The following is a 26748-nucleotide window of genomic DNA, read 5'->3' as shown; positions in this document are numbered from 1 at the left end:
CGTTTACCTTAAATGGATCAGTTCTTGATGTTATTGATCATATTAATTGGGATCTTAATACTGTGGATATCGTTTACCTTAAATGGATCAGTTCTTGATGTTATTGATCATATTAATTGGGATCTTAATACTGTGGATATCGTTTACCTTAAATGGATCAGTTCTTGATGTTATTGATCATATTAATTGGGATCTTAATACTGTGGATATCGTTTCTAGAGCCTCCAGACGTTTGTTTTCATTATGTATTCTTAAGAAAGCTAATGTTGCATATGTTGACTTAATCACAGTATACTTTGTATATAAGACCGGTATTAGAATATGCTGTTTGGCATTGCGCTTTGTCTTTATCCAATTGTAAGGCTATTGAGTCCAGAAAAGGGCCTTTCGAACTATTTTAGGGTTTGACTATATCAATTATGATAATGCTCTTTCAATTATTTGTATTCCCTCACTTGAAGAAAGAAGGGATCTACTTACACTTGCTTTTGGCAATAGTTTGCTGAAATCTGATGACTTCAGACATATGCTCATACTGTAGTCAAAGAACATTTTAAATAATTAACTAGCATGTACCTGATCTAAGAGGATTTTAGGCCGCGAAATAAAAAGTTTGCAGAATGCTGGTTTAATACATAATCATTTGACACACACATACACACCCTAGCTGTTTAAATGTTAAATACAGAATTTGTTGTTATAAATTGTCTTACATTGTAGTAGAGATGCAAGAATATCCAGACTACACCAAAAACGGTGACAATCAGATCACAGCGATTGCGCCGACTGTGCCAATAACCCATGGGACTCAGTGAGATGCATTTCAGAATAACTTCTAAAGCAAATGTAATGTTGAATATAACTGAACATGAAGCTAGATAATATGAAACATTCTTGGTTCCCTTCTCTTTATCTTCATCTTCTTCATCTGTCCACTGTTCGAAAGAAAAATCAATGTTTTTAATATATTTTCCACAAATCATTATTATAACACACCTAAATAGATTCTTTGATTCGACAATTGTGGGTCACATGATGTTTAACTCAGTGCAATGTTATTTTTCAGCTTTTATGTATGCTTTTATTTAGATTTTATAAACACACCTACTTTAGTGTTAATTATGTCAAAGAATGCCCCAACAATCCTAGGCTTAGCTAGGCTAAAGTGCCTAGGCCTAGGCTAGAAAGGCAGTGATACCATTACGAAACTTCGCCAGGCAACTTTAATTGATTTAGGCTACTGTAATTCTGTTTTTTCCAACGATTCCACATCTTGTAGAGTTGTTTCCATTAATTAATCAAAATCATATAAATGATCTAAAGCTAATTTAAATGTTTTTTTGGTATAAATTAGTATGTATATCTCTCCAAAACTTCCATTGCAATATGAGTGTTCAAAATAGGTGGCACTGTTGGATTTCATGTTCAGAATCACAGTAATTATCTTTAAAAAGTGTTTTCGTAAGCGAAAAGATTTTGTTTTCATAATATTTAACGATCATTAGATAGTCTGTATATGACCCACAATCATCCAATCAAATGACAGGAATTTATTAAGTGTTATATAACATTGAATAATTTACAGTACTGTAGGTGTGTTATAAAACATGCACGCATAAACATAATTATTTGTATACCATTGCCTCATTTGTTCCGGGTGGTGTAAAACAACGTACATTGTTGAATTTAATGTGGAAGGTTATGCCGAAGGGCTAGGCCATTTAAGCACTTCTATTCACCATTAATTTGAATGGCATATGATGATAAACCAATAAAATGGCAAGGATATGTTAATATTACTTTATTCAATATATTTATGGTATTTTGTTATCATAGCATTATTTTTCCTTTTAATAAAGTATTAAAACCTCTTTGTAACTATCTATTTATAAACAAAAAAAAAAGTACACCTGACAAACATCTAGTATGTCTATGTCGAATATTTCCTAATGTTAAGAAACTGAATTGAACCAGATTGATCATAACCACTATTTTAAGCGAATAAACCAAACACATAGGTTCCAATATACTAGAACACCGACCTCCCAACTTGCCCTATAATGCAGTTCCACACAGACCTCCCAACTTGCCCTATAATGCAGTTCCACACAGACCTCCCAACTTGCCCTATAATGCAGTTCCACACAGACCTCCCAACTTGCCCTATAATGCAGTTCCACACAGACCTCCCAACTTGCCCTATAATGCAGTTCCACACAGACCTCCCAACTTGCCCTATAATGCAGTTCCACACAGACCTCCCAACTTGCTCTATAATGCAGTTCCACACAGACCTCCCAACTTGCCCTATTAATGCAGTTCCACACAGACCCCCCAACTTGCCCTATAATGCAGTTCCACACAGACCTCCCAACTTGCCCTATAATGCAGTTCCACACAGACCTCCCAACTTTCCCTATAATGCAGTTCCACACAGACCTCCCAACTTGCCCAATAATGCAGTTCCACACAGACCTCCCAACTTGCCCTATAATGCAGATCCACACAGACCTCCCAACTTGCCCTATAATGCAGTTCCACACAGACCTCCCAACTTGCCCTATAATGCAGTTCCACACAGACCTCCCAACTTTCCCTATAATGCAGTTCCACACAGACCTCCCAACTTTCCCTATAATGCAGTTCCACACAGACCTCCCAACTTGCCCTATAATGCAGTTCCACACAGACCTCCCAACTTGCCCTATAATGCAGTTCCACTCACAGACCTCCCAACTTGCCCTATAATGCAGTTCCACACAGACCTCCCAACTTGCCCTATAATGCAGTTCCACACAGACCTCCCAACTTGCCCTATTAATGCAGTTCCACACAGACCTCCCAACTTGCCCTATAATGCAGTTCCACACAGACCTCACAACTTGCCCTATAATGCAGTTCCACACAGACCTCCCAAACTTGCCCTATAATGCAGTTCCACACAGACCTCCCAACTTGCCCTATAATGCAGTTCCACACAGACCTCTCAACTTGCCCTATAATGCAGTTCCACACAGACCTCCCAACTTGCCCTATAATGCAGTTCCACACAGACCTCCCAACTTGCCCTATAATGCAGTTCCACACAGACCTCTCAACTTGCCCTATAATGCAGTTCCACACAGACCTCCCAACTTGCCCTATAATGCAGTTCCAAATTCAATTTTCAAGTCATCTTCCAATACAATTTCTCAAGATATTTTGGAAAAACAAAAAAAATATTTATAATTTCTACTAACTGTAGATGTAGAGAAGGAGAATAGAAACATAGCATCTGTCCGTAAGGTGCTTATCATCAATTCATGAATTGATAACAATTGAAATATTGACTATACTGTATTGATATGTTCTGCCATTAGCATATCTGACCCATGTTTACTATAATAAATATATTTCAAAATTGTTTAATAGTGCCCTCTAATGGTTTGGTGTATTCTCAAAATATTATAGTGCCCTCTATAATTTTGACATGATTTTATAAAAAGTCCCATTTTTTCAAGTTGGGAGGTCTGGACACACAGTGAAAAAAAAACAAGAGCACTACTTAGTGATGAAATTACCTTGATGGACAAAAAACTAAAGTTCAATATCACCATGGATGCAATAAACCTCTTAAAGTACTTATGTTGAGTCAAATCATAAAGAGTACTTCTTATCTTAGATTGGTCTGAAAATAACAATAAAATCAATTTGTTTAGAAAATACATTTTCTATCCACATAACAAAGTAATCAACAACGAAAGACTCAACACACAACAAATGTCACAAGCATGTTATATGAATATTGCGAACAGAAAAATATTATGCCATTACAATCTGAAGAAGATAATGTTGTAGTGACTGCTTAATTCTGTCAATTTTGTGTCATATAGTATATATATACTACATACATTGTAGCATAGGTGAAATTACAGGACCCACCTCAACATGACGACATTATAAAATGAAACTTCCGATGTTTAATGTGGATGATTGTCCATCAATTTCGCTTGTCATTTCAACCAATATTTAATTAAAACAATATAAAATTAATGTTTCAATATTACTGTATAATAATAATTTTATATATATATATTATTATATTATATATAATTTAATAACAAATAGCGGAATAAACATAAACAAGAGAGGCAACGGTGCTGATCAACTCATGTGATTCTTAAGCATGCGCAAAATAACTCTGTGTATCTAGCAAGATAGGCATGTGGCTATGAATTTCGTGAAAGTTGGCCTTGAAAAACTAAATTAAAATCCATTAAAAAAAATATGGTTGATAATATGAATTAATTTTATTCGATTAAGCTAACCTACTTATCAAAGAATAAAAATATCAAAGAGATAAGTAATTACTACTATGCTTTTGCGTCAATCAATGATTTATTCAAAAATTCCTATCTCTGTAATACAAAAATTTCTTTTAATGTCGTCACAAAAAGATTTTCACACGTTCCTCAAGGGTATTTTTTGGGCGTTTTCGTCGTCCAAAACAGATAGTATGACTATGGCAAGCTTAAAACTGATTGATCTACATGTTGAGTCAATAAAATGATATTGCTAGGAACCCTTTCATATCCATTTTAAGATAAAAACCACTTTTTATTCTGAAGAGCTATAGTGGCTCAAAATAGGTATGTACAGTAAAGAAATTTGTATTATATTTCCCAATGACAAGTGCAAAAGTTCTAGGTTATCCACACTAGGCAGATCAGCTGTTGACCGTTCTCTCTCTTCTCTCGCATGTTTCATAATTAATTAATTAATCATCATATGGCTATCAGAAAAAAGTTTGTCATATTCATTTAAACGTATCCCATTTTTCATGTTCAATTGACAATCCTATTATTATATTATTCATACATCTTTGTTAAAAACATGCAAAAAAAGTACTGTTACATATGATATAGAATTATCCAATGACATATAACATATACAAATTCAGTATTTTTACACATAAACTTCAGGTCATAGGATACACCTAGTTTCTGCACATATCATTTTTCATACAGTACACATGAAGTCTGATTTCCATAATTACTCTATGCTGTGTAATAAATTACCATTCCCTAACATATAGAGTAACATAGTATTTACATGAACATTCTAGAATTAGATGTTTTGATTTAAGAAACCATGTATAATTAATAAGAACAATCAAGAACATTCCAGAAGTCCTATTAATAGAAACTGTAATCATGTAATAATGAGAAGTATAAGGAATGATCTAGAAGGTTATGAACATATTGTATATAAGGGGAAGTATGACAATTGTAAGGGGGAGAAGGATTTTGATTGAAGCATTTATTTTGAAGAAGGTTGTTGGATTAGAGGTTGGATTAGAGGTTGGATTAGAGGTTGGATTAGAGGTTGGATGTTATATTGTAAAGTTATTGTGAAGCTGTTGTTTAAAGTGCTTACTGGATTGTTAAAAGTTGAAGTTGATTGAAATTAAAGCTTTGTTTTGAGTTATTTTACAACTTTGTGGATTTTGTGTGTATACTTTTATGTCACAAGGGAGTTCCTAAAGTATTTTCAACCGCTCGGAAACATACGTGAGAGGAGTTCGTGACATAATTTGGTGGCAGCGGTGTTCAGCCTAATTTGGTGGCAGCGGTTATTTCGATCTACTGTTCGACTTAACTGTGTATTTATCTACGGTTGTGATATTTTGTGGTGTAGCAGTTTGATCTACTGTATTTTGCCATAGATTGGTGGCTGTTTTAGGATCAACTGTACTTTATTGATATTTTGTGAAAGCGGTACTTACGATACTGTGATATTTTACGGAAGCCGCGGTGCTACGTTTTGTTTAATCGTAAGTACACAAACATTGTTTTAAGAACAGTACATTATTTATTTGGAACAGTAGACTTGTGAACGTCTCGGTAACTACGATTAACTAGTAACAAGACCCTCATCCAGATTTAAAATATGGCTGATAAACAATCAACAACAATATCCGGTAAAGTGTACAGCAGTACAGACTTTTTAGTGTTGTTAATGAAGCAACAAATACAACAACAGAGTCTTCTGATGCAGCAGATGATGGATAACCAAGAACGTTTACATCGGGAAGATATTGAAAGGAAAGAAGGTTTATGTCGGGAAGATATGACGGTCTGTAAGGACGGAATTTTATTTAGGCATGTTTTTACTAAACACCAGACAGAACCCATAGAGAAATTACTGGTTTTATATCATTGCAGTAATAGTGTTTTGAAATGTTCACATGATATTTCGTTGACAGAGTATTGTAAAGCCTCAAAGTATAAAACTAAATTTAAGGATTTTATGATTCCTATGTCAGTAATTGTTAGTGAACCATTCCGACAAATTTACATGAATATTGTTGGTTCATTATTAGTTTTCATTAATAATTATGTTCTATGTTATTATGGCGTATTTAAGTTTTATAGACTAGGAGTGAGTTAAATTTTGCCACGTCCGTGTATACTTGCCCCTCAAAACTCCAAGAAAGAGTTTTGAGCTCAGAAAGAGGGGGGAGTGTAATAAATTACCATTCCCTAACATATAGAGTAACATAGTATTTACATGAACATTCTAGAATTAGATGTTTTGATTTAAGAAACCATGTATAATTAATAAGAACAATCAAGAACATTCCAGAAGTCCTATTAATAGAAACTGTAATCATGTAATAATGAGAAGTATAAGGAATGATCTAGAAGGTTATGAACATATTGTATATAAGGGGAAGTATGACAATTGTAAGGGGGAGAAGGATTTTGATTGAAGCATTTATTTTGAAGAAGGTTGTTGGATTAGAGGTTGGATTAGAGGTTGGATTAGAGGTTGGATTAGAGGTTGGATGTTATATTGTAAAGTTATTGTGAAGCTGTTGTTTAAAGTGCTTACTGGATTGTTAAAAGTTGAAGTTGATTGAAATTAAAGCTTTGTTTTGAGTTATTTTACAACTTTGTGGATTTTGTGTGTATACTTTTATGTCACAAGGGAGTTCCTAAAGTATTTTCAACCGCTCGGAAACATACGTGAGAGGAGTTCGTGACAGCTGACACAAAGTTAAATCATTTTTTAAGGATATCAAATGAAAACAATGTGATACCTGGACGAGGTGGAAGGTGTAGAGGCTGTGCCAATTTCAGTCTTCCCTTGAGATCTTGCCATCGACGTTGGTCTACAGTCATTAATGCAGTACCCTACAGTATCAATACAAGTGTTACTGTTAGTGGTTCCCTAAAAACTCAATGATAATTACAAAAGGATTAAATTGAAGGATTAAATAATATTGGAGAATAAAATACTATTGGAGGATTAAATAATATTGGAGAATAAAATACTATTGGAGGATTAAATACTATTGGAGGATTCACATTGTCTTGGGTTGATCTTGATTGATCCTATTGGAAGATTAAATAATATTGGAGGATAAAATGCTATTGGAAGATAAAATACTATTGGAGAATTAAATACTATTGGAGGATTAAATATTATTAGAGGATTAAATATACTGCGTTCACATGGGTCGATCTAGATTGATCCTATTGGAAGATTATATAATATTGGAGGATAAAATACTATTGGAGGATTAAATAATATTGGAGGATAAAATACTATTGGAGGATTAAATTTGAGGATTACATATACTTCATTCACATGTCTTGGGTCGATCTCCATCCATTAATTATTTAAACTAAAACACTTGATAAATAATTAAGCCAAACATAAAAGTCATTTAAATTCATAAATCAAACTTCAACTAAAATCTGGGACTAAATCAAGTTAAGCTCGACTAAATCAAGACGGATTTTTATCGAGTTTTTAAGTCCTAACACAATTTAAATTTTCTTAGATATCACATTCAAGTTCAGAGGGATTAGAAGAACTACAAAGAACATTGTGTCATCTGCATACATTGAGGAAGCCTGGAGTTTACATAGATCTTAAAAAGTAAGGGCCCTAAAATTGAACTACTGTAGTTAAGATTGAAATAGTTATTTTACATTTACTTCATTTAAAATATTCATTGGTTAATTTACAACCGTATAAAATTGGTCAGATGTTTGCCCTACTCTGACATAATTTTTTACTTTATACTAAGGATTGCGTGATTTGTCTCGAAAATAGGATATTTACCATACCACCTGTACACATTTTGTAGTTTTTATTAGTCGCCAATTAGTATTGCTTTTTAAAATTAATACTGATATTTTTCAAATAATAACTAATGATAGTGATGGTTTAAGAATACAGGTCTATAAATGTCATGACTACTTTGCTCATTTTCCATGTTATTTATACTTCTAAATACAGTAGGACAAATTTTCTGACTAGTAATAATTTATTAGTTATTATATAAAACAATAACGGTTTGCTGGAATACATTACAATAAATATTAGATTAATTTTTACCTTGTTTTCAAAAAAGTTAGCAATGACAACACCAACAAATAAAGTGAGACCAACCATGCAGCCAATAAATACAAACACGTGAATGTAAATGCAATATTCCTGCAAAAAATAGTATAAGAGAACGGGATATAAAATACACATATTACAACAGGACATGCTCTTAATAAAAATGCACAATCCCTTCATTGAAATTAATTACTGATCTCAGTTAAACTATTTAAACTATGCATACATAGCACCCTCATTTATTATTCACCCTCTATAGACGTGACGAAAGACTGTTTGTGATTGGTCAATACTCACAGTAGTAACCTGGTACGCGCGGTGCACTGAACATTCAGTGATTCGGCTCCAATAAGACGAGTTATTATTATTTCGGCCTACCTAATAATTATTTTATTATTAATGTAACTAACTGAATATTTTATTGCGAAGGAATCATTAATTAGTAATTATCTGTATATTATTCTTTTATTCAAGATAAGGTGAATGCAACGCAAACTAGGCAGGCTTAATACATAAAGGAGGCCTAGCTAAACCTGACCCAGTGGATATTCTTGTTGTTAGCTATGTAATATAACAGTTATCGCCTTTTATATTGGTAAAATATAAGATTTGCCACCCCCTTGGGGAATTAAATTTCGCTCTCGGAAATATATTCCCTCGAGCAAAATATAATTACCCTCGCGGATGTCAAATCTTATATTTCACATCTAAGCAGCCAATATCTGTTTAATATTAGTAATCCATTGGGGTTACTAATATTACTGTAGTAATCCATTGGGGTTACTAATATTACTGTAGTAATCCATTGGGGTTACTAATATTACTGTAGTAATCCATTGGGGTTACTAATATTACTGTAGTAATCCATTGGGGTTACTAATATTACTGTAGTAATCCATTGGGGTTACTAATATTACTGTAGTAATCCATTGGGGTTACTAATATTACTGTAGTAATCCATTGGGGTTACTAATATTACTAATGTTTTATTCAGTTATTATTTTTTTCAATGTGATTTCGTTGGTAACTGTACCTAGTAGATCACTGTTATAATTTTAATTCAAAATAAGGATATTTTAGTATAACATTTTATAGTTCATTGACCATGAGTTAAATTAGCAAAATGTGTTTACTTGTGCTGTAGATTTGTTGCTCATTTCTATAATTAGTGATGGAACAACTATGTCCAAGAGCCTAGATAAAGCTTGGTAATAGGAAACCTCAAATCTAAATACAAATCAATTAATATAAGTGTTACTTATTCAGATTATAATTATTGTATTAATATGTACTGTTCTCCTTTATTTATTCCTACATTTAATTATTTATTATATTAGAACATACACAAAATTTAGGATCATGTTTGTTATGTAATTTACAATTTATCATTTTGTATTCAATTGTAATAGATTAATTAATATTAGAAACTCAATATTTAAACAACTTAAAGAAGATCTATACCACAATGATTTGCATAAAATATGGGACTTATTCACGTCAAGCTCACCTGAACTTAAAGACTCCTTCCCTGCAATTTTGGACGTTTTTTGGAAAATAATACATATATATCACTTTAAAAACATTAAACCATGTCATTCCTTGTCTTAAATGTACGTTTTATGGTAAATTATGATAAAAAGTGAGAAACAATGCACTACCTAAGTAGCTCGCGGCGATCGACCTCTTGTGGACGGTCTCAGGCCTAGCCTAGCTAGGCTTAGTTTTGTAGGCCTAGCTGGTAAACATCGGTAACGTACGAACATCGTACGCTAGCTATATACCTAGCCTGACGTTGTATAGTTGCTACATTAATTGTCTTTCTATTTTTGCCAGACTCCGTTGATACAAATTGGGGAAAACCCGGTATTTTCGCTGAAAAGTTAGGAGTCTTCCATTTGTTTTGGCTTCACGATCGATCGAAAAGTGGGCGAATTACAGGTGAAAAACAACAATATCAATCCGCGCGCAATGCATTTTGGGATTTATAGCGGGCCGCTATAATTATTAAAATCGATTTATTTTTCACATTTTTAACCGTTTAAAGACGAAAAAAGTTATCGCAATAGGACCATATAGTATTATTTTTACATTAAATATAGTTTGTGATCTTAAATTAGATCTAAAAAACGTAGGGAATGGGGCTTTAAATATCACCTTTTTTTTGACGACCTAGAAATTCATGAAGAATATCAAATCCAATGTATAACCAATATTAACTATGTATTAGCAAGTAACATCTTTGACAAATATTGTAAATTATTTTTAACAACTGCATGGAAAGAACGCAACGAAATTTATAATATTCTTCCATAACACAATCTTTTACTTTTCGCTCAAATGTATTGAATGTATTTTTATAACCTAATGTTTATATACTTTTTAATGTAATAATATTTTACAAATAGTTTTATTTGATTGTGTATTAAGATAAGTCCATATTAATTTTATTTAGTTGCACATCTCTTGAGAATTGTGCCTTTGTTATAAAAGAGAAACAATAAAGTTATTATTATTACACCGGCTTAAATGTGTTATAATATGTTATAATGATGCTTTCCGCATTTTGTTAGGTCAATCCTGATACATCAGTGCGAGAAATTTGTTTGTGGAAAACAATATTCCATCCTTTATTCATTTTTTAGGCTGTCAATTTACAGTTTTCTTTCCAGAATTATGAAAAGCAAAAATGATATTGTATATATGAATATATATTGATGGATTACAGAATATATTTTAAATGGAGAGATGCACAATGTCAAAGGTTAATTATTGGTCGTTTGTAATGTACAGTATCATATGGAATGTTTGTCAAAATTAAAAATTGAATTAGGGTTAGCAGCTATACGGTAGTTTAATTTGTTATGTCAGTATTGTAGTACTGAAATGTTTGTATTTACATTAAAATTTAAATTAAATGATATTTTGTATTTAGAAATAAATGATGTGAGGCTAGGCAGGGTTATTAAAAAGGCAGGGTTCCAATTTTGAATGTGGTGTAGAAAAATAATAGACACTACAGGTTCATTATAATCATTAGATATATATAATTTTAATTCACTTACAATTCCTTTTTGCTCTTCAATGATGTCTCTTATTTCCAACCAACCTTCTAGTGAAAGAACTTCAAACAATGCTAGCATAGCATTTCCAATGTTATCAAAATTAAAGTTCCGAGGATTTGACCTAAAGTTAACAAACACATGGAAGTAAGTTCACATATGAAACTAAAATTAAAGGGTCCTACTAACTGAAGTTGAAAATAAACACATGTTTGAATTTCTTGCCAAATGTAATTTTTCTCTCAATGAAGGCCATGAGTAGACTATGAAACATACATCAGATCTGTAGAAACATGTTACCATACTCAATGAACTACTAATAAATGACATAGCATACTCATGGAACTACTAATAAATGACTTAGCATACTCAGGGAACTACTAATAAATGACTTAGCATACTCATGGAACTACTAATAAATGACTTAGCATACTCAGGGAACTACTAATAAATGACTAAGCATACTCATGGAACTACTAATAAATGACTTAGCATACTCAGGGAACTACTAATAAATGACTTAGCATACTAATGGAACTACTAATAAATGACTTAGCATACTCATGGAACTACAAATAAATGACTTAGCATACCCATGGAACTACTAATAAATGACTTAGCATACTCAGGGAACTACTAATAAATGACTTAGCATACTCAGGGAACTACTAATAAATGACTTAGCATACTCATGGAACTACTAATAAATGACTTAGCATACTCATGGAACTACTAATAAATGACTTAGCATACTCAGGGAACTACTAATAATGACTAAGCATACTAATGGAACTACTAATAAATGACTTAGCATACTCATGGAACTACTAATAAATGACTTAGCATACTCAGGGAACTACTAATAAATGACTTAGCATACTCATGGAACTACTAATAAATGACTTAGCATACTCAGGGAACTACTAATAAATGACTAAGCATACACATGGAACTACTAATAAATGACTTAGCATACTCAGGGAACTACTAATAAATGACTTAACATACTCAGCGAACTACTAATAAATGACTTAGCATACTCATGGAACTACTAATAAATGACTTAGCATACTCAGAGAACTACTAATAAATGACTAAGCATACTAATGGAACTACTAATAAATGACTTAGAATACTCAGGGAACTACTAATAAATGACTTAGCATACTCATGGAACTACTAATAAATGACTTAGCATACTCAGGAAACTACTAATAAATGACTTAGCATACTCATGGAACTACAAATAAATGACTTAGCATACCCATGGAACTACTAATAAATGACTTAGCATACTCAGGGAACTACTAATAAATGAATTAGCATACTCATGGAAATACTAATAAATGACTTAGTATACTCAGGGAACTACTATTAAATGACTTAGCATACTCATGGAAATACTAATAAATGACTTAGCATACTCAGGGAACTACTAATAAATGACTAAGCATACTCATGGAACTACTAATAAATGACTTAGCATACTCAGGGAACTACTAATAAATGACTTAGCATACTCATGGAACTACTAATAAATGACTTAGCATACTCATGGAACTACTGTACTAATAAATGACTTAGCATACTCAGGGAACTACTAATAAATGACTTAGCATACTCAGGGAACTACTAATAAATGACTTAGCATACTCAGCGAACTACTAATAAATGACTTAGCATACTCAGGGAACTAGTAATAAATGACTTAGCATACTCAGGGAACTACAAATGACTAAGCATATACTCATGGAACTACTAATAAATGACTTAGCATACTCAGGGAACTACTAATAAATGACTTGACATACTCATGGAACCACAAATGACTAATACCCTTTTCACATCTGCAAAATGTTGCAACCAGGTTTGCATAGTGTAAATACAATGGTATGTAAAATCACATAACCCCTGAAAAACACACCGATGAGATGCCTATTTTTGTTCTGAGTTGTTACTGCAGAGTTTGATGTTGGTACCTTTCACACCAAAACACAGGTGTGTCCCCGCAGTTTGCCCTCCGAAAAACGTTCAGCTGTTCAACCCCGCTGTTTTGAAATCCAGAGTTGTTTGATATTACCTTTCAACTCCGGAGTGTCCCAGGAGTTTTGCTTTTGGTGTGAAAGGAGTACTAGTAATCAAATACCGCGCAACTATACGTGTGTGAAAAAATGTAACAAGTTTATGCAGATGTGAAAAGAGTATTAGGGAGCGTGTATTTAGACATTAGACATCGCAAAATCACAATGTTATCACGAAGGTGGTATTTTGCGCAATGTTGAGGTGTGATGCCGTCGAAATATGCATTGGTAGAACAAATAATTTTTGGTTCTCCTAAATACCAATATCAATAAATCCTACCAGTATAAAGTGTAAATTATACAAAATAGGATAATTATATTTGATTATATTAATTAAATCTTTAGCAGTCAAGCGTAAACTCATGTAAAAGCCATTTGTAAACAATGACCTGAGAGTTAACAGACTAGAGAGTTAAACCCTGTCAATTTCTTAATATAGCGGCGCAGTGCTGTTGTTGGTATACATGCCTGACATTGTTGACTAGACTAGAGAGTTATTATATTGGAAAAATTAGTGTATTGTTTTTTTAAATTAATTCATTAAATATATACATCAATAGTACAGGAGAATTCTTTTTTACACTGCCCTAATAATAATTTTGGTTTGCTTTGAGATGTTAGACTGGCAGATGATATGCAGCTTATTTCAAGAGTCCCTTCATTGACCTTTACAAAAAAGTATTACACAATCAATTTTTAAATATAGCACGGTGTTGTTGGTGTCTACGTTTGTCCACGTTGAATAGACCAGAGATTGTACAGTAAAACAAGACAGCGCTATAATAACTGAGAATAAAATTCTAAAAAAATAGTGTATTCTTTTTGTTTTGTTTTTTTATTAAATCATTAAATAGATACATCAATAAATTAATTACATCTTACATGTAATACACAACAATTTCTAAATTTAGCGCTGTTTTGATGACTGATTTTTATATTTGATAGTATGTATTAGGTTTAGTTTAGTTATAAGTAAAGTTTTATAATCTATGTTTTCCTGTTTATTGGATGCTCCAAATTTGTTCAATTGTTCATTAACTTTGCTGGTTGGTAGACACTGTTTATTATTATAAATCAAAGGTGTGTATTTTTAATGAAAGTTATTTTACGTGACCAGTAAGTCAGTATAGTCTCGTTCACATGTCTAACCGATCGCAAGCGACTAGCCTCTCAAGAATCGATTGGGTCATCCACACATTTGCAAAGGAAAACCATTGAAAACATTCAAATTCATTTTAATGGTCAAAATAGAACATGTCTTGCATGTAATTCACAGCTAGCTTTTGGCTGTTTCAGATTGAAGTCCTGGTCTTTATGCTTGACTGCTTTCACACTTAAAACAACGTTTTAGCGTACGATGTACTTATTTATTAATGGATTTACTTCAGAACATTGTGATGCATCGCTGCATACAATACTTGTGGAACTACTAATGGCATTACATACCATACTCGTAGAACTACTAATGACTTACCACACTCGTGGAACTAGAAATGTAGCCTGCTCCTCTTTTTCAAGTACAGGAAATTTAACAACACCAACTGTTTGCTCAAATTCTCCATTACATTCTTCCTATAAAACAAGTTAGTAGTATATAAATGGACATTTACTTGTAGCAGAATGGAGATGCCTAACAAGTTTAGTCAAGTTTATTATTAAACTATGTTCGTGAAAAAGAATGCCCATGTATTTGTATACACATTTGTTTTCAAATTCTAAGGATCACACATATGGAAACTAAAAGTGTGTTAAGAAAATTCAAAGTTTAAAAAAAACTACTAACCTGTGTATTTATTTCAGGATCATTGCAATCACCCAGCCCATCAGCAAATTGTTGAACTCCATAACTTGCAAACATAAATAAGAGTGCAAGAAGGAGAATAGAGACAAGAAAAATTTCTTTGAAGCCTCTTAACAATTCATTCACAACCTTTCTCAGATGTGGAACCAATGTGAAAATGCGTAGAGGACGAAAGCATCGAAGAATCATAAACATCTACAGATCAAGTTGGGTAAAAAATTAATTGAATGGTAAGATAGCTCAGAAAATTTTCTTGAATTTCTTGAAAATTAAAAAAAACATGATAGCTACAAGGCATATAGAAAGTTAACACAAATGTTGACAGAAATTGTTTTTGTACCAATTTACTTAATATCAGCAATTGGCCAATACTGCTAGATGTTTTATTATTAAGCATAATTATTACCTACAAAATAATTAATCAAGAAATCAGTATAGGCAGAACAAAATTATAACAGTTTTATTTTTGTTTCTAGTACCTGTGCTAGGGAATTTACAGGTACTTTTTCTGGCATCCACAACAAGAAGATGAGACTAGTAAAATAGATGAAGACATCTAAAGCACCACCAGCATCACGGATCAAAGCTTTTGGCGTGAAAAACAATCCATCAGCCAAAACCTAAATAAATAAAAGCAATATCTCCTTATGAGCTGTGACACAGCACTGTACTTGAATGTTTATGAGCTGTGACACAGCCTACTACTGTACTTGAATGTTTATGAGCTGTGACACAGCCTACTCTGTACTTGAATGTTTATGAGCTGTGACACAGCCTACTACTGTACTTGAATGTTTATGAGCTGTGACACAGCCTACTACTGTACTTGAATGTTTATGAGCTGTGACACAGCCTACTACTGTACTTGAATGTTTATGAGCTGTGACACAGTCTACTACTGCATTTGAATGTTTATGAGCTGTGACACAGCCTACTACTGCATTTGAATGTTTATGAGCTGTGACACAGCTACTACTGTACTTGAATGTTTATGAGCTGTGACACAGCTACCTGCTACTACTGTACTTGAATGTTTATGAGCTGTGACACAGCCTACTACTGCACTTGAATGTTTATGAGTTAAATTGTGAGAAGCCAAGTTAAATATAGAAGTCTATAGAAGAATATTTTCTCTATTCAACAAATACAAAATATTAATTATTATTTGTTTTATGAAACAACATGGACCTAGATCTTAGGCTAGGCCTCCTGTAGACTTGACCTTGTGTGAAGGAAAGTAGTGATCGCGAGAGAAATTGATTGAATTCTGTTTTCCCCATAGATTCCACTTATTTTTTCGAAAAATTTTAAGCTAATTGCTTTTTTGCCATATTGGTCCAAAAATGCATATAGTTTCAGTGCCATTTTGAATGTTATTGTTTACAAATTTCAAGCAAAAATACAGGTTAGGCTATAGGATTTTCAGCCAGTCAGAATGGTTTTTTGGCACCTGTGCATTAGAACCAATAATTATCATTAGGTATCACTTTTAATTATAATACCGAACAACACATGATACGTAATTAACCAATCAAATGGTAGGGATACAGAAGGATGCAGTATAATTAATATACACAAACAAATGAGTGCATCAATGATGCAATATCTCACTGCTATACATTGAACATATTTTTAACTTATTAATAATTTATAATAAAAGGAGACAACAAATGCGTAGAATTACAGAAAAAAACCACTATCAATACAAAAGCATTTCAATTAAGTACGACGTAAAGTGAGGGGATTGCCTGGTTATACGTAACAACGTCAAAACCAGTCAAGCGTAAATAAAAAAACAAAAATAACGTTGTGTTTCCATGGAGATTTCCAGATACAAAAAAAAAGTGGTATGAGAAAGATTTTTACTGTAAAATGTTCTTAAAGGATTAGGTTAGTCACTGTATAAATAGAAAAATGTTTTTTATGTTAATGATGTAAAATCCCTCAGAAAAAGAGTGATAAGCAAAACACAGCTTATAAGCATAGCTGTATAGGTACACTGTCCACATACTGTTTAATTGCAGTAGCGTGATGTAGGCTTATTGCTTATTCTCAAGAGGCTAACCATTTAATCCCCATGTTATTAATATTCCTTCATGTTTGTGTGGGTAAAAATCATGGAGATAGAGCTAAGCTTTGTTTTCATTAAAAGAATCAGTTTAAAAAAAGATGATCGGCTCACTCAATTCAAATGCCCAGAGCATGACAAGCATAATTCAGTGTTCAACCAATAAACAAACTAAATAAATGCATGTCACCATGATTTTATACTTTTGTTGATTGATGATCTAAAGTTTAAAGATTATGGCAACATGTGGTGGTTTCAAGTAAACTTTTATTCTACATGTGCACTAGACTAGGATCAGACCATGTGATGATTATCTTTCAATTTCCAGGGAGGCTGAACAATCAATTTATTTTTTACGTTCAAGTAGACAACACAAAACTTGGAGCTTCCAGATTGAAAGATTAAAACAAGAGATTTCCAAAATCAGTTAAAAATCCCAATTTTGCCACTTTCCCCATCACTAAAATATCGCTTCATACTTTTTATTATTATTGTTCTTTTCAATATACAGAAGTTTTAAAATAATCCTGTCCTGGCCCTGAGAGAATTTTAAGTCAAATAGCATAAGACAACTCATAGAAAATGAAATAACTAAATTGTTTGGCATTGTGAAGCGCTTAACATTAAGAACGATGTGTATTATTTGTTTAATCCAGTTTATACTGTAAGTTATGAAATAGACAGAAGTTTCAAACCTTTAGTAGGAGTTCAAAGCTCATGAAGATAACAAAGATAACCTCCATGATTTTCAGCTGATGATTTTCCATAATTCGGTAATCAGGATGTTCCCAAAACATTGACAAACAAGATCCAATTGTCACTAATATTGAACACCAACTTAAATATGTAACAATTCCAAGGAAGTCACTACAAAAGAAATGCAAAACATGTACTACATACGGTAAATGTCTGTATCTGATTAGATACTACAGAAATTATAGTCTAGGTCCATTTATGAAAAAAAAACGGCCTGGAAGGCGCGTTTGCTAAAAGAGGTATCTATGACTTCAATATGAGGTCAATTATGATGAATCCAAAAATTGTGGATATATTTTCACATTTTGCATAAACATAATAATAATAATTTACTATTATCCTTTTAAATCACATGTTCCAGCCATTTGACTTAAATGACCACTATTTTATTTACAATGACATTAAATTGACCTTTGAGGTGAAAGTTCAATGTGTGAAAGTTTCAAAATTTATGTAATATGATTGTCTACTTCTATTCTTGAAGATGAACAGTTTGACACATTGAATCATAATGGCTTGCCTCACTTTTTTCTGAGTTTGTTTTATATTATCAATTTATCTTACATGTTACACTATAAAGAAACAGTTATGCTGGGAACGAATAGTCCATTTTAGGAAAATGGCTGCCATTTCAATCTTTTTTCAAGCAAATTATGTTACCAAATTTATTTGACTAATGTTAAACTGGGGTTAGGTATACTCATTCGGGTTTGAAAAGTTGCCATTTTGGGAAATTACTGGCCTACATTTATGATTTGATTTTTATGTAAATTTGGAGGTCTAAAAATAAAAAAGAAAATATTTTTTAATTCAGAATATCCAAATTGACCTAAAAAGTCATAGATACCACTTTTACATAAAAACACACATTTGATGTCTATTTTCCAGAAATGGACTCAGACTATTAATCAAAGAATGTAATGGAATGTGCAACTAAGAAAAAAATTATAATTGAGGTACTATACTTATTAAATAGGTATTATACTGTAATAAATTGTTGATAAAACTTTAAAGTAAACAAGTACTTTCTAGTTTCATGTATTTTAAATAAAACAGCCTATAACAATTTTACATATACATAAATAACTTACTGCACTGATTGGTAACGACTTTTTTTCATGATTCCTTTTCCTGGCTCTCTCATTGTTCTAAAAAAAAAAAACACAACATAATTGCCGGTGATACACTGAAATTAATTTGAAACGATAATAATGAAAAAATCTGCGAGAATGAGAAAAAGCCACCCAAACTGAGATTCAAACTTGGAACCTTCTGTTTAATATGCAGATGTCCTAATTGTTCAAATTTGATTGGATAGCTACTCTTTAAAAACACCGTTGGCAGTGATCAAGGGTCTTATTGTTTCTAGTTGGTACTGAAACATGTTGGTACAATTTCGGAAGTTCTTTCTTTAGATTTTTATGGTTGAAATCGGCAACTATTATAGATGTTGCTCCTGGATGGGCATTTTCGTGCCTAGTTACGATAGATGACAGCTGGTTCGTAGCATCTGCCGCATTAACCTCTGGAGGGATGTCACCAACAGTAAGTATAATAGAAAAAAAAAGCTCTCCTGGAAAATAAAAGGACGGCATCGTATTGTAAGAGATTCCAACTCTCGGGTACATGTGTTTGCCAAGATCTTAATATTAGTACACCATTTCTGGTTGACATCAAAACACACTTCCTCATTCCCCGTGCTCCTTGTCCACATTGTTGCATATCTGATCTGACCTGAATAGATGTAATCCAGGTGGAATAATAGCCGATTCTGGGAATCCAGTCACAATTCAGAGAAAGCAAACACACAACAATCCCTGTGATCTTGTTTTGAATGAAGGTTACATAATAGTTCATCGATCGTATGATGTAATGATCATACGTTTGCCAGATAGATACTAGGTAATGAAGGCTGGTTGACTGCTTTCTCAGCTGAGTGAGTGATCCGCCTCGTCTACCCCTTTTCCTATGTTTCCAGGCTGGGTAGTATTTCATCCGGTAAATCAAATATCAGTGGAATCAATCTGTGGAATTAGTTGCTCTCCAGAATATGTGATAGTTGCAATTGAATCGGCCACAAATAACAACAAAATCACACAAGCATAGCGTACCATGTTGCCATATTGTTATTAGCAATTGCACAGCTATAGTTGGTTATCCGCACTTGGTGGATAACCCCTTGTTATTGACAGGATCTTTTTTTGAGTTATCCGCATTCAGTGGATAACTCCTTGTAACTGTCCTGTTTCATCATCTTTTTTTTTTTTTTTTAGTTATCCGCTTAGTAGCTCCTTGTGATTGTAGTGGATCAATATTTTTTTTTTTGGTTATCCGCAACTTGTAACCCTTGTGATTGTAAAAATCATTTTCATCTTTATTAGTTATCCGCTTAGTAGCGGATAACTCCTTGTAATCGTCCTGGATCTTTTTTTTTTTCTTTATTAGTTATCCGCTTGGTATACCAAGCGGATAACTCCTTGTTATTGTATGAGATCAACAGTTTTTTTCTGTCTTATTAGTTATCCGCTTAGTAGCGGATAACTCCTTGTAATCGTCCTGTTACTTTTTTTTTTTTTTTTTTTTTTAGTTATCCGCACTTGGCAGATAACTCCTTGTGATTGTATGGGATCATCATTTTTTTTTTTTTCTGTATTATTCTTATTTCTTTCCTTCCATTTTTGTGTAGAGCGTTTCTCTAACATGTGTAAACATAACATTTCATAACTTTGACAACATGTGGGCATTTACGTGAAGTTGTGCACCTCCTATTTTTGAATGACATCAGAGTTGCGCAACGTGACTTACGCGCGATTTATGATTTGTTATGATTGATCATAGATTAAAAACTAAAAGTGATTTTTAATTGACACTTTGTGAAATTTTAATTTATATCATGCGCTAACTTTCTGTTGGAAAAAAATTGCGTGTTTTACACAAAGTTACGCGCGCATGCGCATTTAAAATTTCAAAATGCGCAAAAATAATTTCTAATCAACTTTCTATGCGTTTCATGTCATTTTAAGCATGTCAAAAATTGCCGCGCGCGCGAAAAATATTACGCGTACGGTGCGCATAGAGCATGAAAATCATGTTTTTTTCTCTTGAATTGTGATTTTCCAGCCTTTCCTACTCATTTTCAAAAAGATTGACATCATTTCAAATTAAATTACGTCATACGAACACGTTGATTTAGCCCATTTGCACGCGTTTTAGTTGAAAAGGTTACAAAATGTTGTCAAAATTATGCCTATTTTGAATCTTTTATAGCTTCTCAGGATCAACGATTACCCCTAATTTTTTTAACTCAATATGTAAGCAGATATGTTGTAGATATGAATTCATGCAGAATTTTTACCTCACGGATGTTGTGACGTCATCATATGGCCACACGAATGTAAAATATAGGATTTTATTGTCTTTCGTTATTGCTCATCATATTCAATGGAGCGCATCACGCTTATACGTATTCCTTTTTCTCCGAGATTTTAATATTGTCTAGGTCAATCAACTATCTTTCGCATGAGATAAAAATATTTTAATTTTTATGACGTCATCATGCCTAAAAATTTAAATTACGTGGGTCATTAATTTCATCTTTACAGTAAATTTTAATCTGTAATAGCCCGTAAGAATAAAATGTGATAATCACGATTAAAACGTTTTCAGGAAGCTATTGTATTGTAGATACTAAATCATGTGAAAATTGTGCCAATCGAATGTTGTGATGTCATCATATGGCCAGTTAAATAAAAAAAGTCGTATTTTCATCTTTTGCGTTATATTTCATTACATTTAAAAGAGCGCGCATCAATATTTCACGTATTCAAATTTCTTCTACACGTTAATATGTTGTTGCTGAGATAATTTCATTCTGAAATTTCTACTTTTGCATTTCATTTTGAAACCGTCAAGATGTTAAAAATTACAATAAAATACCGGTTCCGTAATTTCACCTATTTTACACTGTTTGTGATATGTATACAGATTGTACTGTGTATACAATATGACACAAAATAACAGAATTCAGAAATAACAACATATCATATTCTTCAGTTCAGGTCATAATGCCTTAATATTTTTCTGTGTGCAATATTCTAACGTATGACGTGCACGTGGCGTTTGTCGAGCGGATAACTAACTCGTCAAAGTGACGAGTTTCATGTCTAGTTAGTTATCCGCACTCGGCGGATAACTCCTTGTGATTGTATGGGATCATCATTTTTTTTTTTTTTTCTGTATTATTAGTTATCCGCACTTGGCGGATAACTCCTTGTTATTGTATGGGATCAATATTTTTTTCTGTATTATTCTTCTTTCTTTCTCGCTATTTTTGTGTAGAGCGTTTCTCTAAAATGTGTAAACATAACATTTCATAACTTTGACAACATATGGGCATTTACGTGAACTTGTGCACCTCCTATTTTTTAATGACGTCAGAGTTGTGCAACGTGACTTAAGTGCGATTTTATGAATTTTGCGTATTTAACATAGATCGAAAACCATAAAAGATTTTAAACTGAAACTTGTCAAAAGTTTAATTTGTGTCATGCGCTAACTTCCTGTGAAAAAAAAATTGCGTATTTTACACAAAGTTACGCGTGCATGCGCATTTAAAATTTTAAAATGCGCAAAATTAATTTCTAATCAATTTTCTACGAGTTTCATGTCATTTTAAGCATGTCAAAAATTCCCACGCGTGCGCAATTTTTTACGTGTGTGGTGCGCACGTAGCATTAAAAACATATTTTTTTCGCGTGATTTATATTTGTCCAGCCTTTTCTAGTAATTTTACCAACTTTTAAACAATTTCGACATAAAGTTACGTTTGCGTTTTTGATGAAAAAGTTCAAAAATTTGTCAAAATTATGCCTTTTTTTAAACAGTCATAATTTCTAAACTACACGATCAACTTTTTGTGGATGACAAATTCTGGAAGTTGATGAGTTGTAGATATCGGATCATGTATTTTTATGGCTAACCGGACATTGTGACGTCATCGTATGGCCACGTGAATATAAAATTTAGGATTTTTGTATCTTTCGTCATAGCTCATCACATTTAGTAGAACGCATCGCCACTTATCAGTTTTCCATTTTCACCCCGATTTTGATATTGTCTAGGTAAATCAACTATCTTTCGCACAAGTTAAAAATATTTAAATTTTTATGACGTCATCATGCCTAAAAATTTAAATTACGTGTGGCATAAATTTCATATTTACAGTAAAATTTAATCTGTTATAGCTCGTAAGAATGAAATGTGATAATCATGATTAAAACGTTTTCTGGAAGCTATTGAATTGTAGATACGAAATCATGTGAACATTTTGCTAATCGGATGTTGTGACGTCATCATATGGCCAGTTATATAAAAAAAGTCGTATTTTCATCTTTTGCGTTATAATTCATTACATTTAAAAGAGCGCGCATCAATATTTCACGTATTCAAATTTCTTGTACACGCTAATATGTTGTTGCTGAGATAATTTCCTTCCGAAATTGCTACCTTCGCGTTTCATTTTGAAACCGTCAGCATGTTAAAAATTGGAATAAATAGCGGGTCCCGTATTTTCCCCTATTCTACACTGTATGTGATTGTGATATGTATACAGATTATACTGTGTATACTATATGACACAAAATAACAGAATTCAGCAATAACAACATAATCATATTCTTCAGTCCAGGTCATAATGCCATAATCTTTTTCTGTGTGCAATATTCCAACGTATGACGTGCTCGTGGCGTTTGTCGTGCGGATAACTAACTCGTCAAAGTGACGAGTTTCATGTCTAGTATTATTCTTCTGTCTTTCTCCCTCACTTTTTGTGCAGAGCGCATCTCTAAAATGGGTAAACATAACATTTCATAACTTTGTCAACATATGGGCATTTACGTGAAGTTGTGCACCTCCTATTTTTGAATGACGTCAGAGTTGCGCAACGTGACTTACGCGCGATTTTATGATTTTTTATGATTGCTCATAGACTAAAAACCAAGCATAATTTAGTTTTGACACTTCGTGAAAATTTAAGTCATATCAAGTGCAAACTTTTTGTGGATTAAAAATGGCATGTTTTACAAGAAGTTACGCGCGCACGCGCATTTAAAGTTTCAAAATGCGTAAAATTAATTTCTAATCAACTTTTTACACGACTCATGACATTTTGCGCATGTCAAAAATTCCCACGCGCGCGAACATTTTTACGCACGCGGTGAACACGTACCGTTAAAAACATTTTTTTTTCGCGTGATTTATGTTTTTTCAGCCTTTTCTAGTAATGTTACCAAATTTTAAACAATTTCGACTTAAAATTACGTCATACGAGCACGTCGAATTAAATAATTTGCACGCGTTTTTTGTGAAAAAGTTCAAAAATTCGTCAAAATTATGCCTATTTTTAAACATTCATAGATTCTAAACTACATGGAGAACTTTTTTTTAATTAAATATTCTGGAAGTTGATGAGTTGTAGATATCGGATCATACATTAATATGGCTAATCGGACATTATAACATCATCGTATGGTCACGCGAATATAAAATATAGGATTTTTGTCTCTTTTGTCATAGTGCATCACATTTAATAGAGCGCATCTCCACTTATCCGTTTTTTATTTTCACCCCGATTTTGATATTGTCTAGGTGAATGAACTATATTTTGCATGAGTTAAAAATATTTTAATTTTTATGACGTCATCATGTCGAAAATTGTAAATAACGTGGGTCACTTATTTTCATCTTTACAGTAAATTTCAATCTGTTATAGCTCATCAGAATAAAAAGTGATAATCATGATTAAAACGTTTTCTGGAAGCTATGGGATTTTAGATACGAATTCATGTAAACATTTTGCCAATCGGATGTTGTGACGTCATCATATGGCCAGTTGAATAAAAAAAGTTGTATTTTCATCTTTTGCATTATATTTCATTACATTTAAAAGAGCGCGCATCAATATTTCACGTATTCAAATTTCTTCTACACGTTAATATGTTGTTGCTGAGATAATTTCATTCAGAAATTTCTACTTTTGCATTTTATTTTGAAACCGTCAAGATGTTAAAAATTACAATAAAATACGGGTCCCGTAATTTCACCTATTTTACACTGTTTGTGATATGTATACAGATTGTACTGTTATACTATATGACACAAAATAACAGAATTCAGAAATAACAACATATCATATTCTTCAGTTCAGGTCATAATGCCTTAATATTTTTCTGTGTGCAATATTCTAACGTATGACGTGCACGTGGCGTTTGTCGAGCGGATAACTAACTCGTCAAAGTGACGAGTTTCATGTCTAGTCTTTTTTTTCTGTATTCTTCTTTCTTTCTGTCATTTTTGTGTCACGCGTAACTCAAAAACGTGTAAACATAACATTTCATAACTTTGTCAACATGTGGGCATTTATGTGAAATTGTGCACCTCCTATTTTGAATGACGTCAGAGTTGCGCAACATGACTTACGCGCGATTTTATGATTTTTTATGATTGATCATAGACTAAAAACCAAAAGTCATTTTTTATTGACACTTAGTGAAAATTTAAGTCATATCAAGGGAAAAATTTCTATGGATTAAAAATGGCATGTTTTACAAGAAGTTACGCGCGCACGCGCATTTAAAATTTCAAAATGCGCAAAATTAATTTCTAATCAACTTTCTACGCTGATCAGGACATTTTAAGCATGTCAAAAATTCCCACGTGCGCGAAAAAATTTGCGTGTAAGGTGCGCACGGAGCATGAAAACCATGTGTTTTTCTCTTGAATTATGATTTTACAGCCTTTCTTAGTCATTTTGAAAAAGATTGACATCATTTCAAATTAACATGACGTCATATGAACACGTTGATTGAGACCATTTGCGCGCGTTTTAGTTGAAAAAGTTATAAAATATTGTCAAAATAATGCCTATTTTGAATCTATTATAGCTCTTCAGGATCAAAGGTGACCGCAATTTTTTAAAACTTATTATGCAAGAAGATAAATTGTAGATATAAATTCATGCACAATTTTTACCTCTCAGATGTTATGACGTCATCGTAGGGCCACACGAATGTATAATATAGGATTTTTGTCTCTTTCGTTATTGCTCATCACTTTCAATAGAGCGCATCTTGCTTATCCGTATTCCATTTCCTCCGAGATTTTAATATTATCTAGGTCAATCAACTATCTTTCACATGAGTTAAAAATATTTTAATTGTTATGACGTCATCATGCCTAAACATTTTAATTAACAGGGTCATTAATTTCATCTTTACAGTAAATTTTAATCTGTTATAGCTCGTACGAATAAAATGTGATAATCACGATTAAAACGTTTTCAGGAAGCTATCGGATTGTAGATACGAAATCATGTGAACTTTTCGCCAATTAGATATTGTGACGTCATCATATGGCCAGTTAAATAAACAAAGTCTTATTTTCATCTTTTGCGTCATAGTTCATTACATTTAAAAGAACGCGCATCAATATCACATGTATTCAAATTTCTTCTAAACGTTAATATGTTGTTGCTGAGATAATTTCCTTCCGAAATTACTACCTTCGTGTTTCATTTTGAAACCGTCAACATGT

At 32.6% G+C, this 26748-nt stretch overlaps 1 protein-coding gene across 7 annotated transcripts in view; it reads right to left on the bottom strand.

Moving 5' to 3' along the window:
• Nucleotides 1-26748, bottom strand: part of LOC140048760 (sodium leak channel NALCN-like) — a 90556-nt gene that overhangs the window by 24243 nt on the left and 39565 nt on the right. For all 7 annotated transcript variants that reach the window (XM_072093535.1, XM_072093537.1, XM_072093539.1 and 4 more), the window contains 10 exons: nt 19251-19307; nt 18099-18270; nt 15815-15955; nt 15318-15530; nt 15009-15106; nt 11457-11577; nt 8389-8487; nt 7082-7175; nt 3561-3667; nt 714-935 (listed from right to left, as the gene is read on the bottom strand). In XM_072093535.1, the coding sequence (XP_071949636.1) occupies nt 714-935; nt 3561-3667; nt 7082-7175; nt 8389-8487; nt 11457-11577; nt 15009-15106; nt 15318-15530; nt 15815-15955; nt 18099-18270; nt 19251-19307 (1324 nt within the window). The remainder of the gene's footprint in view (nt 1-713; nt 936-3560; nt 3668-7081; nt 7176-8388; nt 8488-11456; nt 11578-15008; nt 15107-15317; nt 15531-15814; nt 15956-18098; nt 18271-19250; nt 19308-26748) is intronic.

Source organism: Antedon mediterranea, chromosome 5 (assembly GCF_964355755.1).
Source record: "Antedon mediterranea chromosome 5, ecAntMedi1.1, whole genome shotgun sequence".
NCBI classification, from domain to species: Eukaryota; Metazoa; Echinodermata; class Crinoidea; order Comatulida; family Antedonidae; genus Antedon; species Antedon mediterranea.
The sequence above is the reverse complement of the archived record's forward strand: the minus strand, read 5'-3'. Positions and strand labels throughout refer to the sequence as shown.